At 35.0% G+C, this 17,641-nt stretch overlaps 1 protein-coding gene across 2 annotated transcripts; it reads right to left on the bottom strand.

The window, feature by feature from the left end:
• Positions 1 to 10,905: 10,905 nt before the first annotated feature.
• On the bottom strand, positions 10,906 to 15,084 carry LOC147299385 (Pentatricopeptide repeat (PPR) superfamily protein). Of its 2 annotated transcripts, XR_015119824.1 has the most exons (3): positions 14,349 to 15,084; positions 11,358 to 12,016; positions 10,906 to 11,259 (listed from the first exon to the last, which is right to left on the bottom strand). XR_015119824.1 is itself a non-coding variant. In XM_086228803.1 (2 exons), exons 1-2 carry the CDS (start codon positions 14,709 to 14,711, stop codon positions 11,600 to 11,602), a joined length of 780 nt encoding a protein of 259 aa, XP_086084929.1. In that variant the 5' UTR covers positions 14,712 to 15,084; the 3' UTR covers positions 10,908 to 11,599. The 2 variants fall into 2 exon arrangements, 1 of the variants encoding a protein (XP_086084929.1); XM_086228803.1 differs by having other exon boundaries at positions 10,908 to 12,016.
• Between the last annotated feature and the right edge of the window lie 2,557 nt (positions 15,085 to 17,641).

Below are 17,641 nucleotides of genomic sequence, written 5' to 3'. Positions count from 1 at the left end.
TGTATGAAATTCTCATATTGTGATGTAGACCAATAATAATATGAGAGCTGTACTTTTTTTTAAAAAAAATTCTCTAAGAGTCCCAAACACACCGTCATTTCTCAAAAAAAAAAAAAAAAAAAAAAAAAAAAAAAAAAAAAAAAAACAGCTAATGTCTGAAACAAATGAAAAGTAACGAACTCCAACCAAGCGTTCACCAAGCATATACTAGCCACGACTTTTTCGCGCTATCTTTACCTGTGATGATTGCACCGCCATTGTTCCATCACCACCACAGGGCTGCCACCGTCAATCACTCCTCCTATGTCTTGTTTAAACATTTTGGTGTTAGAAGCTGTTGATCGGAAAAATGAACCCAATGGGCAAACCATTCATGTTCTCAACAGAAATTCGCTCAAGTCATCTATTCTGGTGGTGAAGCCCCTAATTTGGGCCATCTTAGTTCGATTTGGCATATATTGTCATCTTATACATCAGATTTCTCATTTTTCTTTTTGGATAAGGCATCATCATATTTATCATTTAAAAAGTTGAAAAAAAAAAAAAAAGTAGATCATATAAAATCACTGGCCAAACAAAAAGAAGTGATTAATGGTGGCAACACTATCATGATGGAACTATGGAAGAACAATTCGGATGAAGAAGTAGGATGATCGTCAAGGGTTCCGTTGGTATGTGGTCATCAACGTTCCATTGCCGGTCATTGGAGCCGCTTGATGAACGCTTGGTTGGACACATAGGGAATATGAAAGTGTGTTGTACCTTTCATCGATATGTTCATATGTTAAGGTTAACTGCATGTTTGAGACTATGGAGACTTAAAAAAAAAAAACGAATATCATATTATTAGTGGTCCATATCAAATTATGAGGTAATGCATGTCTTCAAACCTGAAGACCGAAGTATTCTCCTTTCTTTTGTAATCTTCGTCTACATGCATAGCTTATTAAGGGAAGCCACACCAGCTTCCACGCAAGCATAGTTGAGCAGGATTAGTTAGTTTCACATCAATTGCTTTTGTAACTAGTTAGGGTTTTGTTAAAGTTATTATCCTATATGTACATTATGAGCTGAGAGCAAATTTGCTCTCACCACTTTATTAAGAAAATGAAATGTGGAATATGGGTTTAACTATAAGTAACTATGAGAAAGAAAAATAGTTCAAAAATAATAATATATTTCCTCTAAGCAAAATACAAAAATTAAAACCATAAATAAAGTAACTCATAAGCCCCAACCCCTATTTGGAACCCCACCCCTTCCTCCTCTCATCTTTCCGGCGTCCCTCCCCATATTTCCAGCAACGGCAGTGCTGGCGGTGAGGGACAAATGTGGGTCCTGTGGTGGGTAAGGTTAGGGTTTTGGGGTTTGAAGGTGTACTTTGTTCGTCGACGACTCTACACTCAATAACCAAACGTTGTGTTTCTATCCGAACCTATTTCTACTTCTCAATTTTTGGTTTGTCTTTGTATTAGTTAAAACTCATTTCTTCAATATCCCCAAATTTCGTGCTGATATGGTCCATTTATTTTTTTCTCTCTATTGAAAATGGTAATTGGGTGCATCTATATGTAAATAGAATGACAAAATAAATAAGGGCCCGTTTGGATTGGGGATTTAAATTTGGATTTGAATTTCAAATTCAAGTATTTCAAATCCATGTATTTCAAATACTTAGATTTCAAATCCTATTGTTTGGATAAAAAAATGAAATATGAGGATTTCAATAAGGATTTCAATTTAAGAATTTAAATTTAAATATATTATTATGGTAACCTATGATTGGCTTGCAAAGATATCCTATAAATGAGGCCTATGGCCAATAAATTTAAAACTAACTCATTTTAAATTGTACTTTATATTAGAAACTAACTCATATTGTTCAAAAAGGATAACAAATTGTCCAAACCACATAGGAGCTTCATACATATGGTTCTAAAACAGATCAAATATTTTTTTAAAGAATATCAAATATTGTTCACAAAAAGATCCAACACCATTAAAGAAATGTTGTTCTAATATGTTTTCCATAAAGAGCTTCAAACATGCAAGTGCTTCATCTTCTACCACTTCAATCATGGGTTTTCCATACCTGAAAAACACACTCAAATCACCTAATCAATATAGTTTATATGAGAAAAAAAAAAAAAGGGTAAAATTGATAATAAAGAGAAATTACCTTCAGACTGACAAATGAGCATCTGTATCCACTCAGTCTTTGTTTGAACTACAAAGAAAAAAACTATAGATCACTACAAACTAAAAGTTGAAGCCACACACAGAGAATTAGCAAAATTGGTGGGAACTTGCAGACTTTGAAAAAGCAATTCATCAACAAAGAACTAGCAAAACTAGTGGGAACCTGTAGACTTTGAGAAAGCAATTCATCAACAAAGAACTAGCAAAACTGGTGGGAACATGCAGATTTTGAGAAAGCAATTCACCAAATAGCAGTAATATATACAAATGATGTCCAAATAATACTTCTATTGAATTAATGTTCTAAGGACACATCAGAAAAATTACTACTGTTGGGAAACACTATAAATTAAAAAAACTACAAAAATTCATATTCATATTAACAAATACAATTGTTTTTCAAAAGATAATATAAACTAGTAATATATAGCATCTAAATCTATAGCATGTTGTCTCCCTTTCATATGTAACATAATGCTTTGCTCTTCTCTTTTCTGGGAAGCTTTTCTTAAGAACAAACACAAAGCTTTGCCAAAAGTGACCCAAAAATGAAAAAAAAAACCCCAGAAAAAAAAAATACAAAATCCCAAAAGAAAAAAACATGCAGAACCTTAAACAAAAGGAGAAAACAAGCCCTAAATTAGAAGTAGAACCTAACATTGAATCAGAAAACTTCAGAAGAAATGAGAACAGTACCTTTTGCAAATACGGTTGATGAGATTGTGACTTTGGTCCGATGGAGCTGGTTGATGCCGGCAGGAGCAGATCGATTCTGAGAGGTGGTGATTGTGTGGAGACGAGGTCGAAGTTTGAGGTCTTGGTGAGACAAGTTTTTGACCGGAGAAGTCAAACCTAGCAGAGGTGGCCGACGTCGACATAGTTGTTTGACGCTGGCAGGAGCTCATCGACGCCGGCAAGAGCAGATCGAAGCCTGGAGGTGGTGGCGAGATTGGTTTGTGTGGAGGCGAGGTCGGGTCTATTGGATTGAGGATTTCGATCAAATACCTACTTTGAGAAGTGATTTCAAAAACACGGTTTTTGGCCTTTCAAATCTATCTATGATTTAGGCCAAATCCAAATCCCTACTTTAAAGTAAGCCCAAATAGGTGGATTTGGATTTGAAAAGCCCAAATCCAAATTCACCTTATGAAATACAGGTTCCTAAACGGACCCTAAGAGTTCTAAAGTTTTTGCAGGATCAGGGAGACTTTGATTCAGTTGGTTATTAAATTTGCTCCATTAACACCACAAAAGCACACCATGTGTGCACTGTTGGAGAGTTTGTAGATTTATGGAGGCAATAACAAAGAAAAATGAGAATGTTGAGGCAAAGAATGAATTAATTTCTCTTTATTTAAGATTAATTTTCTACTTTTCCTTTGCACAAAAAGACTTTAAAAACAAATTGTCTCCAAGATATATACTATGGATTCAAACTCACTTGATACTATTCTTGAAATTTGCACTGCACAACAATAACCTGAAAATATAGAGACAGTAAAGAATAGAGGAAAATTAGTTTTATTAAGATGACTGCAGTGAGTTGCTACTTATTGGTTTTTAAGACACCTTTTAATTTGAGGGGTGACTTTTTATGTCGGTGTGTGCACCAATTGGTGAAGCACCCATTCATTTGAAACTCAAAGAAAAAGATGCAATGGCTCAAAACATTTGGGAGTTTCATATTTCTATGAAAAGTTATATTGTTTCAAAACCAAAACCCACATGTACGTGAAGGGTTGTATTGTTTCATAAACCATAACCCATTTTTGAAAGGGTACGATGCCAACCCTACATGTCATTTAATTTGTTTGATATTTCAACAATTCTCTCCAAATTTCAAAACAAATACTTCTTTTATTTATACTTTTAAACAATACATTATGTGTCCTTAGATTTGAACCTCTAGTTTTCCAAATGTAGCAAAGTTTTGTCAGGTGCTATGATAGTCACAACCTTGAACCAAGAATCTTATATCTAAAATTCTTAGATTCGCGCTTTTATGACCATGCGCATATCTTGTTTCATAAGCAATCTTAGAGAAAAGTCTTATTCTCTTTCAGAAGCGGCCAAACCTTCTTACTTATAGGTAAGTATATCTAGGATGTCCTTGTCTATTACATCCTTGCAATACGCCATAAACTTATTAAGAGTACAATACCCAGCCTCCATTTAGTTAAGTATCCTAATTTTGTCATAATAAATATATAACACCTATGAATGAGACTTCAATTTTTTCTAGCATTCCAACATAATCACTCATTCAACTTGTTATCACCAACAAAACCTACCCTATGTTTCAAAACATAAGTTGGGTTCATATCGAGGTGATTGTTATTTAATAGACCTTAGTCTCATTCCTTTTGATGTTTTATACATCATCTCACGTGCGAGCCCTTTCGTCAAAGGATCTGCCAATGAGTTGTTTTATATCGGTTCGGTTAGATAAAACAGATGATCTATGACTAATAGAACTATTACTGTGAACCACAATGGTCGGTTCAGTTTTCGTACCGATGCCAACTCTCTCGGACAACCGCCCAACCCAATTTTTCAATAACTGCCGATCGGTTTTCAGTCGGTTTGTCGGTCATTCAGACCCAACCCTATTAATATCTCACACATAAAAAACCTTTAAAGCATGGCAACGCAAAATTCAAAAATTCTGAAATTTCATACAACTACATATATACGATGGTTTGGTCTGAAGGTTGAAATTTAACTTTGTGCTCTTTTTTTATTACAAATTACAATTGTGTACTCATATATCGAAGGAGTCTAATCACGTTGCTTTATAATACCCGCTAGAAACCAATCAAACTCTTCTTGAAAGTTTTCAAATATTAAAGGAGTATAAATTTTCCCAGCTTGTTGTAGTATTGGCGAGTTTTGCACCCTCATTTAGTAATTTTAATTTGTCTAAATTATACTCAACTTCTAGCTCCTTATAATATTTTTCTTTAATCACCCTTTCAAACTGTTTAAAGAAGTGAATTATATCCATAAATGATTTCAAATAAACCTTCAAGTCACTGTTCAAGCTTTCATGATTAAGTTATGTACTTCGCATTCTAATAGTAAATACTCCTTTCATGTAACATTTAGCCTATTTATACTTAATTTTGTATATTCTTTCCAGCCAATCATTGTTGCTAACATTATATATTTGCAAAGCATGGCATCCCAAGCTATTTCAAATTGTGTTTCTTCCTCGTACTCATACATGCACGCTTTAAAATCTCTAAGAAAAAAGGAACCATCCCTCATCAAATTTCTCAAATGATTGATTCCATTTTGCATTATATGCCATATCCATGGTATGTTTATGGAAGAACCTTCACCAAAGCCTTTGCTATTGTAGGAGCTTGGTCCGTGAAAATAGTTTTTGGCTTCTTTTGCTTATATACCTCCAAAAATGTCTGAAACAACCACTTAAAAGATTTAGCAGTCTCATCATATACAAGTGCAGCCCTAAAAATTACAATTCCTCTATAGTGATGAAAACCAGCAAATACCCTGAAAGGCCTATATTCTTTATTGGTCCCAAAAGTAGTGTCAAATGTAATAACATCACCAATATAAGCATAAACAATAATCATTCTTGTATAACATATTAGAATGATGGACTATCACATGATTGCTTATGGAGATACCTTAACAAACTATTTGCTTATCCATAAACTAAATCTAGTAGTTGCTTACTTTTTAAATAGTTTCTCTGGTCTTTTTCATTATACCCAAGATATTCTTTTCCACCAATTTATTCACTAAAAATCTCATATGTGGCTTTCGATTTAAGTCCAGATCGAATTATTAGCTCAATCAATTTGAGTTGCTTGGCCATCTAATATTCTTCTTTGAGATGGAATCATGTCACAAGCTTCCGAAGTCTGAAGAGCATGATTATGATCAGATACAAAATCATGTACTAAAAATTTTCTATTTTCTCTATTTAACAATAGTCCTAGTCGTGCAAGACAGTTTGTTCTTATATCTGCTCGAGGATTTTTTGTTAAATGATCATGTTAGTCTTTTCCTAAAAAACCTTTTTTTGCGCACACAAATCTAGATGAAGTAATTTCTCCATCTGCTCAACTCTTATTTGCATAATCTTTTCGAATGCTAAAAACAATTATGCCTCCGTAATTATCTCAAAATCGAAATGCACCATCTATTGTATCAAATTCCATTCCTCTACGAGAAAACAAGTTTATTGGTTTAACCATCCGAAACAAATGTGGCATCATCTGTCTCACTTCATATGTAATCAAGGAGTTAAATTTTGGGTTTCGAGAAAATTTCGATTGAAATTTCGATGGAATTTTGATTTCGACAAAAATTAGACAGAAACTAGAGGTGGGCACGGAATGAGGTCCATCATGTCCCATCCCGGAGTTGTTGGTCAGGATCGGGATGGGATATAATGACCATTTTCAAAAATGGTCCCGTGTCATCCCATCCCATCGGGATCAGGATGGTAAGGGATGGGATCGGGACCAATTGCAAAATTCTCTATCAAGAAAACATTTACAATAACACTTAAAAGGAGACTTGAACCTAGGACCAAGAATAAGCCACAAGGAGCACAAACCCACGCCACCAACTGCTAGGGTTTATTACTTTACAAGAAAATATATTTATTATAATCCAATAAGACTAAGTCATTTAATTTACACCTAACACCCTTTAAATGGTTAATTTTTACCCAACAGCAATTAAATGCTCCATTAGAAGTGTTTTTCACCAATATTTCTTGGTCTCCCCTTCCCTAATATCATTTGCTATAAAAAAATCTTTCTAATTAGTTAATTGCTCTAAATTGATTAGAAGATTTAGTGAAATCATGTGTAATAATTATTTCTTGAGAAACTAACAAATACTATTTTCCTAAATGGTATATCGAGCAATTTATATATCATTTAGAGTTTTAGACATTAGGTATTTTTAGGGTTTGGGGTTTATAAAACATATTAACATATAATACATATAATTTACATAAAACATATAATTTATATAATACATTTCAATACATTTTTATACATTTATATACATGTTTATACCTTTCTATACTTTAAACTCTATAGTCTATACTAGTATACTTTATACTTTATACTCTAGTATACTCTATACGTACCCTATAAGCTAGACTTTAGAGTATACTAGTATACTATATACCCTATACCGTATACCATATATTAATTAGTATACTCTAAAATCTAAACTCTATATCATATACTAGTATACTATATAGGGTTTGGGGTTTCAATTGGCCAAATCAAATAAATAAATAAATAACATTAGGATTGGAGTTTGACCAAATAAATTAAAAAAAAAACATTAGGACTGGGTATATATAATATTATACAGTAATTAATAATAGATTTATTGTATAAAGTAATTAATAGAGTTTAGGGTATAGTATATAGGATATTTAATAGAGGTTAGTGTATAGGGTTATATATAATGATTATTTTTTTGTTGGTGTTGATAACTATAGTATATGTTATATGTTATATACTTATATATATTACATATATAAATTATAGTATTATAAACTATATACATATATTGTCATTGAGTTGGTATCACTCACCATAACCTTATACCCATAAACTATAATTGGTATTCTACATCATAATCTTATACCCTAAGGGCCTAAACCATAAAGTCTGAAACCATATACCTTAAACTATAATAATTTTAGTATATAAACTATATAAACCATAAAAATTAACCATATTCTATAATAATTTTAGTATATAAACTATAAATTATAGTTTTGGACTTTTAGTAATATTTTTACAATATATAAACTATAAATTATATAAAATATCAACTATATAAACTATAAACTAGTAATATTTTTAGACTTTTTTGCAATGATAATATTTAAATAGAGATCTAAAATAATATCTTAAAGTCCAAAGGAATGATATATAAACAGGAAGTTAAATTTCAAAATTTTAGGCAAAATTTCGCCAAAAATTTCGTTTTTCATGGGTATAGAAATTTTAGCACGTATTCGTCAATATTTCGCCGAAATTTTTGAAATTTCGCTTTATCTTCTCCAACAATTACTCCTCTGTCTTCTCCAGCAGTTTATCCTTCTCTGTCTTCACTCTTCGCAAGAGAAGGAGATCCCATCCAACTCCGGCCAGATCTCGGCGGCCCAAGAGGGGAGAAGAGTTCGGGGAGGAGAGGAGAAGGAGGAAGAGATTTATGCGACTGGGTTGGTACTTGGGAGAGATAAATGAGAGGGAAGAAGAGAGTCTCTGCCACGGGAAGGAAAAATGAAGGAAAAGGAAGGAAAGAAAGACAAAGAAAAAGAAAAGAAAAAAAAAAAGATTCACTCACCAAACAATATTCAAGTCAGCTAGCTAGCTGTCCACCTATGATCCATGGAGCTTTTATTTGTTCTTTTTTAGGGTAGGCCAACGCCGACACAGCTAAAGTTATGTACTTAATGGATACTATTATCATGTGAGGAGAAACAAAAAAGGACAAGAAAAGATAAAAAAAATAAATAAATAAAAAAGAAAAGGAAAAAAAAAAGATAAAAAAAGAGAAAAAAAAAAAAAAAAAGGTTAAGGGTTGATTGGGGTTTGGGGTTTGGGGCTTTTGGGCAATTAGAAAAATAAAAAAGAGTTTGAGGTTTCGTTTAGTTGTTTTTAAACCCTATACCCTAATATATTTCTATATAAAAAATATCCTAAGGGGCCTAAACTCTAATATCTTATACAATATCATAAACAATATAGAGTATAGATTATAAAATATAAAAAATATACTAATTTCATTTATTCATTATACTAATTTTATTTAACAGTTTTTATCTTCAGCGCGCGTTATATTTATCTTATATAACATGAAGCATACTATATAAGTAGGTTTCTTCAATGTTTTTTTATCATTGTAGTAGATAATATGTTAAATTTTATATGGTAAAATTTCATTCAAAATTTTCGAATTTTGTTAGCAATTTCTATCATTTTTGTCTAATTTTTGTCGAAATTTAAAATTTTTGGAAATTTCCGTCGAAATTTTCATCGAAATTTTTGCAAAATCCAAAATTTTACTCTTTGCTTGTATGTAATAAAGGGAAACAAATTATTAATCAAACACAAAAATTTATTAATAAATATAGAGTGCTGCTATTTGCACACCTCTATTGAAAAAAAAAATAAACAAAAAAAAGGACTAAACAGCCCCTCCCCTCCCTGTTTCCCTCTTTTTTTTTTCTCTCGTTCAGACCCCTCCTCTGTTTTTTTTTCCTTCCAAGCCTGGCAGCCCTCCTCGGCTCCTCACTTTCTCCTCTCCACTCGCCCGATCACCACCTTCCTCGCACCACCACCGCGCGCAGCCACCACTAACCACCATCTTCCTCTCTCTCCGCATGCACCATCACCACAGCACCCCCAAAACAGCCACCACAACCAGCCCGGCAGCCCCTCCTCGGCTCCTCCCTCTCTCTCTCTCTCTCTCTCTCTCTCTCTCTCTCTCTCTCTCTCTCTATCTTCTTCCCTCTCTCCTCTCCCTTCTCTCTTCCCTCCCTTTCTCTGTCGCTGCTGTTGGTTCGGTAGACAGCCACCGAACGAAACTAACGGCTTCGGCAGATGACTGCCGAACGGCCTGCGAAGCTCATCCTCTTGGCTGGCACTGCGGCGTGGTCACCCCCAAAACAGCCACCACAACCAGCCCGGCAGCCCCTCCTCGGCTCCTCCCTCTCTCTCTCTCTCTCTCTCTATCTTCTTCCCTCTCTCCTCTCCCTTCTCTCTTCCCTCCCTTTCTCTGTCGCTGCTGTTGGTTCGGTAGACAGCCACCGAACGAAACTAACGGCTTCGGCAGATGACTGCCGAACGAACCCACTGATTTTGACGGATGGCTGCTGAATGAACCCGCTGGTTTCGGCGGATGACTGCCGAACGGCCTGCGAAGCTCATCCTCTTGGCTGGCACTGCGGCGTGGTCGTGCGAGCTGGGCAGAGTTGTCGGGCGCGAAGGAGAGAGAGAAATGAGCTGGGCAGAGCAGCAGGGAGGAGAGAGAGAGAGAGAGAGAGAGAGAGAGAGAGAGAGAGAGAGAGAGAGAGAGAGAGAGAAAGGTGCAGAAGGTGGTGCTGCGCGCGGTGGTAGTGCTGCGAGGAAGGTGGTGCTGTGCGCGAGGAAGGTCCGGTGGTGGTGCTGCGCCCGGTGGTGCTACTGCGAGCAGGGTGGTGGGGAAGCTGGTTGTGCGCGGGTGTGTGTTGACTGATAAAGAGAGAGAGGGAAGGAGAAAGAGTGAGAAAGAGAAAAATGGGGTGTGTGGGTGTGTAATGAAATGAGGGTATTTTGGTAATAGGTTAGGTGTGTGTTGAGAGATTTTGAATTTGAGATGAGAGTGTGGGGTGTGTAGGAGAAAAAAAGAGTGAAAGGGTATACAAAAAGAAAAAAAAAAGGTGTGCAAATAACAGCACTCTAAATATAATAGATAACTCAACTCACATTTTATTCTATAACCGATCATATGTCTGCTATAGATAATGAAAAAGTTGAACAATGTTCTACAACACTGTTATCTTTCACAATATAATGAACTTAAATTATGCAGACAAAAATGAAATTTCTCAAAGGTTGCACTCATATTGTTTTCTTTTCTTTTTGTATCTTCTCATGATACAAAATATCATTTTGACCACTAACTGCTCAATTACTACCCGTATATCTAGTGGATATTGCAAGTGCAGAGTATTCATGACTTCAATAACAACAATTATTGACTATGTATACTTCACACAATCACATACTAAATATTTGGAATCTTAGGGAAAAAAGAAAAGCCAGTGTTTGAGCCTAGATATCCATAATCAAAACAGGTTCACAATCAAATTTACCAAAAAAAAAAAATGATTAGCCAATGTCCTTAAACCTATATGGCCAAAGAAAGTTAATTAGTCAATGATAGCCATTGTTAAAACTATATAGCCGATGTCCCTGAACCTTATGCTACTTGTATATCCTCTTTTAAGACCTTGGGTTCGGTTCGCACCCCACTCCATCTTAGAGCCTCCAACCTCATGAACTGAGCCTGTCCCATTTATACATAAAGAAAACAAAAATTAATAAGCTAGATTGGAATATCTAACTCGGGACTACTTTGAAAATGACATCCAGAAAGGAAATTACATGCATCACCCAAAGCTTTGAATGAGAATCAGGGCCTTTCCTTGCAACAGAAACTGAATTGCTGGATGAACTTTTACAGCATTCAGGAGCAGATGTACCAGTACAAAACCCACTTAACACCTGCTTTCAACCTCCACGGGCATCTGACTTCATGTAGCCATTGTCATTACTAATGAAGCATTAGCTTCCGCAAATGAAAGGATTCTCTTTTGAAGCATGCATAATTGCATTAGCAGCACTATTTAATCATCTTCAGTTTCTCTCTTCCATTCTTGATCTTCAAATAAGTCTTCAGGTGGGTCATAAATAATCATACCAGGAAATAGCTCCAAGAAGTCATCTTTCACCTTCTCTCTCAATTCTGGGTATGGAAGAAGCCCTTTCAATATAACTCTAAAAGACAGTGAGATTGGGGGATCGGGAGATCGTCTCATTTCATCATATATCTCCATTGCCTCCGAGGGTAACCCACTATCTAGAAAAGCCCTGACAATATCCCCAAAAGTATGTTGATCAAATAGAACTTCCTCACCCTTCAGATCTCCCCACACCTGCTTTGCTTCATCCACCTTTTTGTTTCTTGCAAGCATCATAAGCATGTCTCTGTAAAAGAACATGTCTGGTCGATACCAAATTTCTTTACGCACCACATCATATATCTGCAAAACATAATGAGTTAGTAAAAGCAGAATTGCAAAATAGCCGACCAACATGCACAATTCCTTCGCCACCTAAAAAGAGTATAACTGTGGAATATATCTACAATAGCAATTTGGCCTAGCTATCATGCCCAATGCCACAACTCGCAATAAAAACCTTTACAATCTTTCCCCTTTTTTGAACTTTCTTGTAAGGGCAAAGCAAAGAAAAAAAACGAAAAAACAAAGAGAAGGAATGGGAAAAGATGGTGATTATAAAGGTTATATAATATCTCTAGCACTGTCTACTATTTCTCTCTCATGTTTCTCTTATAAAGTTTGTACCAATGTTTAAAAAGGCGAGGCGTAAGCCTTGAGGCGTCTTATAAGTTTGCACATAAAACACTGGTTTATACAACTTACTCCTTTCTTCTTCCTTTTTTCTTTTTCTTTTTTTTTTAAATTTTTGTGTCTTTGTCAGCATTGACATGGAAATTATAACAATAAATTGTCGATTTTTACAGACATTCAAGTCATACATACAAGATTAAGATAATTAATTACAAGCTCGTCTGACATTAAATGATGACCCTCTGTACAAATTGAGGGTCCTCAGGAAAAAATAAGGACACGCCCACTTTATAGGAAATGCTTTTATGGTGGCAAAGTCACAAAACAAGATGGTGGGAGAGACTCCAGATTTGAAGGTAAAGAAAAAAAAATTTACATAAAGGAAGGGGGGAGATAGTGGCGGATTCAGGAATTTAGCTCAGAGGGGGAGAATTTCAATAATAATAATTACAACAAATAATAATAATAATAACAATAATAGATCAAAAAGTAATATGATTAGGTACAATCATTTAACTATTTACGCAGTTGCATTGTATCCCACTCTTAAGTCTTACGTCAATGGAGCAAAAATATGATGTATACTTTAGGACCGGCCACTAGATCTTACCTTTTATCTATTGCAGAATCTGTTTATGGGACACGAAACTGGGGCCAAATTTGCAAGGAGGGCGACAAAATCATATTTGAAACTATACTAACTATTGCATATAACAATTGGAGGAATGAAAGAGAAAAAAAGAAACCTAGAACTAAAATAAAGAAGTAGAGAGAAGGAGACGAAATATGAGAGATGTGAGGGGGAAATGAGGGAGAATACATAAAACTAACACACACAAAAAAATCATTTAAAATTGTTTTTGTTTTTATTAAAGAATCATTCCATATACATTGGCTAGGCCCTAATGAGTCTCATTTATGCGCGTCCAACATATATAGGAGCCATTGATGGGGATATGATGATTTACCTATTAATTTGGCCCCCAATCTTGTCCTAGCCCTCCAACCATAGCCTCATGGTCTAGCTAAGAGTAGATAGTTACAGTAATACTCTACCACAATACTGTAATTGCAGTCTGATGTACATTGAAAATATTATACTTACAAGTTAGACCCAACTAACTAATTACCTACAAATGTATTCCTCCATGATAATAATCAACACAAGGTATATTAAATTGACTGTCTACCTTATTGGTTGATTATACATGCCTTTCTTGGATCTTTGGTTAATCCACATTTGAATTTGACAAAAACAAGCCTTTTCCAAAATAGTAATAATTTATATACACGTACATAATGGAAAAATATTATGTTAGAACTCGGGTTAGCTAAACCCATTGAACACTCAGGTTTGTTATGATCAAATGTGACCAACCTAAGAGAACTTTTGCATCGATTGATCCCACATTGCAGGTTATGACCCTGAGCACACATTATACCCAGAATACTAAGGTATTGATCATAAGATCTCACTTTATAGTATATCAAAGTAACAAATGAAAGAGCCCGAATCAATTAACCTCTTAGGATTTTCTATTGTGAACTAGACACATACCATCACAATATCACAATCATTTAGTGCAATCAACCCTCCAATGACTAAGTTAAATCATTCTACAGATTATATAGCAACCATTTGTTGCAGTCATCCAAATGATTGAATTACACCTAATTCATAACTCCAAACATATTGTATCTATCCATAATCATTCTTTTAAATCTCTCCATCCAAATCAACCCTTATTATCGTTCTCCTTAAGATAAAAAACTAAGAATTTCTACCCGTGCATATTAGCCCAAGATGGTTAGATACTTCTGAAAATGTCATAATGGTTTGTCTTCCAAACAAGAGCCCAAGCATTTCTACATTCTACACCTAAATTTCACTATTTCCATCCTAAATTTTCAGACAGAGGCACATTTCTTCAGCAACCCAACATACATACAGAACCCAGAACTGACAATTAATAATAATAATAATTATTAAAAGAAAACAAACCTTCATGGAGAGAAAGACCAGGTCTTGCCTCTGGAACTCGGCGAGGACAGCGACGAGATCCGACTTGAGCAAGCGGGACACGTGGGAGCGCATGAAGCGGTCTAGGCGGACCGGGTTGGACCGGAGCCTCTTGAGCTCCTTAGTGACCATGAGACCCTCCTTCCCCATCTCTTTCTTGCGCCTCCATATGGACAAGCTAGGGCTCGACGCCGCCGACCCCCCAAAAAAACAGCGTTGTTGGCGTTGTGCCCAAGTGTTCTGCTGGAGCAACAAATGTACTGAGAAAATATCGAGAGAGGAGGGTGAGGGTGCAGGGGTTCGAGGTGAGGTTCTTCGTACAAGATTGGGAACCAGGCGTAACATTACATTAAGGTACTCAATCGGATGGAGGGAGCTCAACTCATTGCACACTCTTCCTATTTTTCCCAATTTTCTGAGCAAAACAGAGACCCGTACAACTATCACAGGGGTCGGCACGGTTCGGATATCCGAACCACAAAGCCTAAACTGTCAACCAAACAGAAGTGGTCGGAATGTGCTAACCTGGAACCGAAAGCGGTTCCAAACCGAAAGGTTCGGTTGTCCGAGCTTTTCGGTTCGGTCTCGAATAACCGGATAACCAAAATCTGAGACAGAGAGCGGCGACGGCGAGAGAGAGAGCGAGCAGCAAAGGAGAGACAGAGAGAGGGATGCGACGAGAGAGAGAGAGAGAGAGCGGCGAGAGAGAGTGCCTTGGCCTCCTTTTGCTGTTACTGTTCTTGTTCTCGTTTACTGCTGCTAGCCTTTTGCCTTTGTTCTTGTGCACCTAATTAACCGGCTTCATTTGCTTTGATTGTTGCTGCAGTTAGTTTTTACTTTTATTTTGGAGGGCTGCTATTTACACACTCTATTTTTTCTTTTTTTACACTTTAAAATTTTAATTTGTGAAATGACAAAAAACATCAAAAATAAAATTACCTAAAACCTCATATCATCTATCTGTCCTTTCCTCTCTCTACCCATCTCTCCTCGTTACAGCCCAACCCAACCCCGCCCCAGCCCACCCCTGTGCCAATAAACTAGTGCTGCTTGATAACCGAGAGTGGGCTCTCGCACACCAGACTAGTTTATTGACACAGTCAAAGACAGGTAATTCACGTCGAGCTTAAGAGATTCACAAGGAATTTTACATCTTTTGCTGCCTAACTCTAAGGATCGAATTAAAGACTCAAACTTGGATGCATGGATTTACAGCTGCACCTTTGAACCAACTCTTCTAACACTTTAGAGTTTAATTTTTACTTTTATTAATCTTTAAATATATTTTAGACTGTTTTGTTTTTACTTTTTAGTATTTCATCTTTTAGTCTTTAAAAAATTTTAGCTTTTTAGGAATTTAATTTTAGAGAAATTTAATTAAACAAATTATAACATTATGAGTCTATTATGCCTATATGCCTATTGTTTTACTCTAATATATGTTAAGGGCTTGACCAGTTCCTACTATTTTCCAAACTATAGAACCACACACAGACTATATTACCTTTAAAAAAAATTGCTACCTGCCTATCGTTTCCAAATTTGTTCTTTGTTTCTTCTTTACATTTTATTGTCAGATACTGTTATATATAGGTCTAATAATTAGGAAGTGTTTTGTCGATCATGGAAACATGATTGTTATCTCTACCTATCTTCAGAATGCAAAAGTCTAATAAAATCATATTCTGCATAATTTATGAATAGCAAATTACAAAAAAGTCAACAAAAAAATTTAATATTAAAAATAAGTCAATACAAAATTTTCTATCTCATATTAGTCAATGATCAATCTCATTTTAGTCACTAAGCTCAATTCACTTGATGATGTCATGTATTTTGGTGTATTCGAAAATATCAATTTGCCCATCCCTTTTTTTCATTACTTATGGGCATAAAATTATGACGTTACCCTTAATTTAGTTTAGAATATAGAAATGGAGTGCAGAATATACAAATGAGAGGGTTTAAAATTATGATTCTGGAACTTATGGCTTGGGGTTTAGGTCTACCAAAAACTCAAGAATTAAACCTTAAGCTGTTTTGCTGCGTAGCAGTCAAATACAAATTTAATACAAATCTAAATATAAATAGTAATTTATATTTATTAATTTATTGTAATTCATATTTTTTTCATTTTGATCAATACTAACTAAAATAAAATTATGAAAAACTGCATTGATTAAAATATAATTGTGAAAAATTTTATTGACTTATTTGTAATTAGCTCATTTATGAAAGATTATGAAAATAGGGAAAGTACATGCTTACAAGTGGCGGATCACATACAAGCACGATGATAACTAATCATGAATTGGATACATGTACAGAGAATATATAAGAAAAACTACCAAAATGTGGCTTAGGGAAATCAAGCCTACACTTTAATTTTCATAAATGCGAAACCCAATTAAAAAAAGAAAAAGAAAGAGTTAGAATCATTACCTAAACAAATAAATACTCAACACAATTGGATTTTGAGGCAACTTCTGAGTGAGAAAATCAACAAAATCAAAGAAATGAATAATTAGGTAGAGGCTGAGGTAGCAGACGTGATAGAAGAGAGTCGTTCGGTAATATTGATAGATAAAAACTGTACAAAGAGTTTTGAGTTTTAAGAAAAGGACAATTGTGGAATTCAATATAAAAAATAGAGATATTTTGGACATAATGATAAATTCATTAAAGGGAGCCAAGTGCTTCCCGGTTCTTGATCCCGGAGCACTTTCCTCATAAATCACTTTCTAGTGCTTCCTAGCCAACTCCAGAGTACTTTTGCAAATTTTGCCAAACATATTTTTTAGAAGATAAAAGTGTTTCTACTTTCTACTTATTTGAAAGTACTTTTAAGAGTGTCAAAAGCACTGTAAAACAAGCCCTAAAAACACTTTTAATTATTTGAAAGTGTTTTTAATTCTTCTAAAAGCACTGTCGAACAATCACTTAAACGTTTGTAGGTATTGCTAGTGGGATGAGTTATGGTGGTTTGGGTTTTGTTTTTATTTTTGTTTTTGTTTTTTAATTTAGAACATAAATACAATTTTTTATTTTTACTTGTCCTATCAAATGAGTTGACAAAAGCGCACACCCTTATGTGTTAATTCAACAATAGATGTAATTTAAGGGAGGTGTTACATAAGCACATGGGAAAAAGTCAAGGTGGCTAACATTGCATACAGGCCCTATAGTCGGAGTGTTACTTGTGCAATTTTTCCAAATTATAAAACAAGCACTTCTGAGCCTTTTTACCGCAATGTCAAACTGACCTTCCAACACAA

The sequence above is a fragment of the Dryas octopetala genome, chromosome 1 (assembly GCF_963921425.1).
Source record: "Dryas octopetala chromosome 1, drDryOcto1.1, whole genome shotgun sequence".
NCBI classification, from domain to species: domain Eukaryota; kingdom Viridiplantae; phylum Streptophyta; class Magnoliopsida; order Rosales; family Rosaceae; genus Dryas; species Dryas octopetala.
Note: the sequence above shows the minus strand (reverse complement) of the source record. Positions and strands in the feature narration are given on the sequence as shown.

Bases quoted from the DNA above. Each gene is read 5' to 3' on its own strand.
- LOC147299385 (XM_086228803.1), bottom strand. From the start codon at position 14,711: ATGTTACGCCTGGTTCCCAATCTTGTACGAAGAACCTCACCTCGAACC. The intron at 12,017-14,348 runs GTTTGTTTTCTT...TATGTTTTGCAG, and splicing joins TGGTCTTTCTCTCCATGAAG to ATATATGATGTGGTGCGTAA.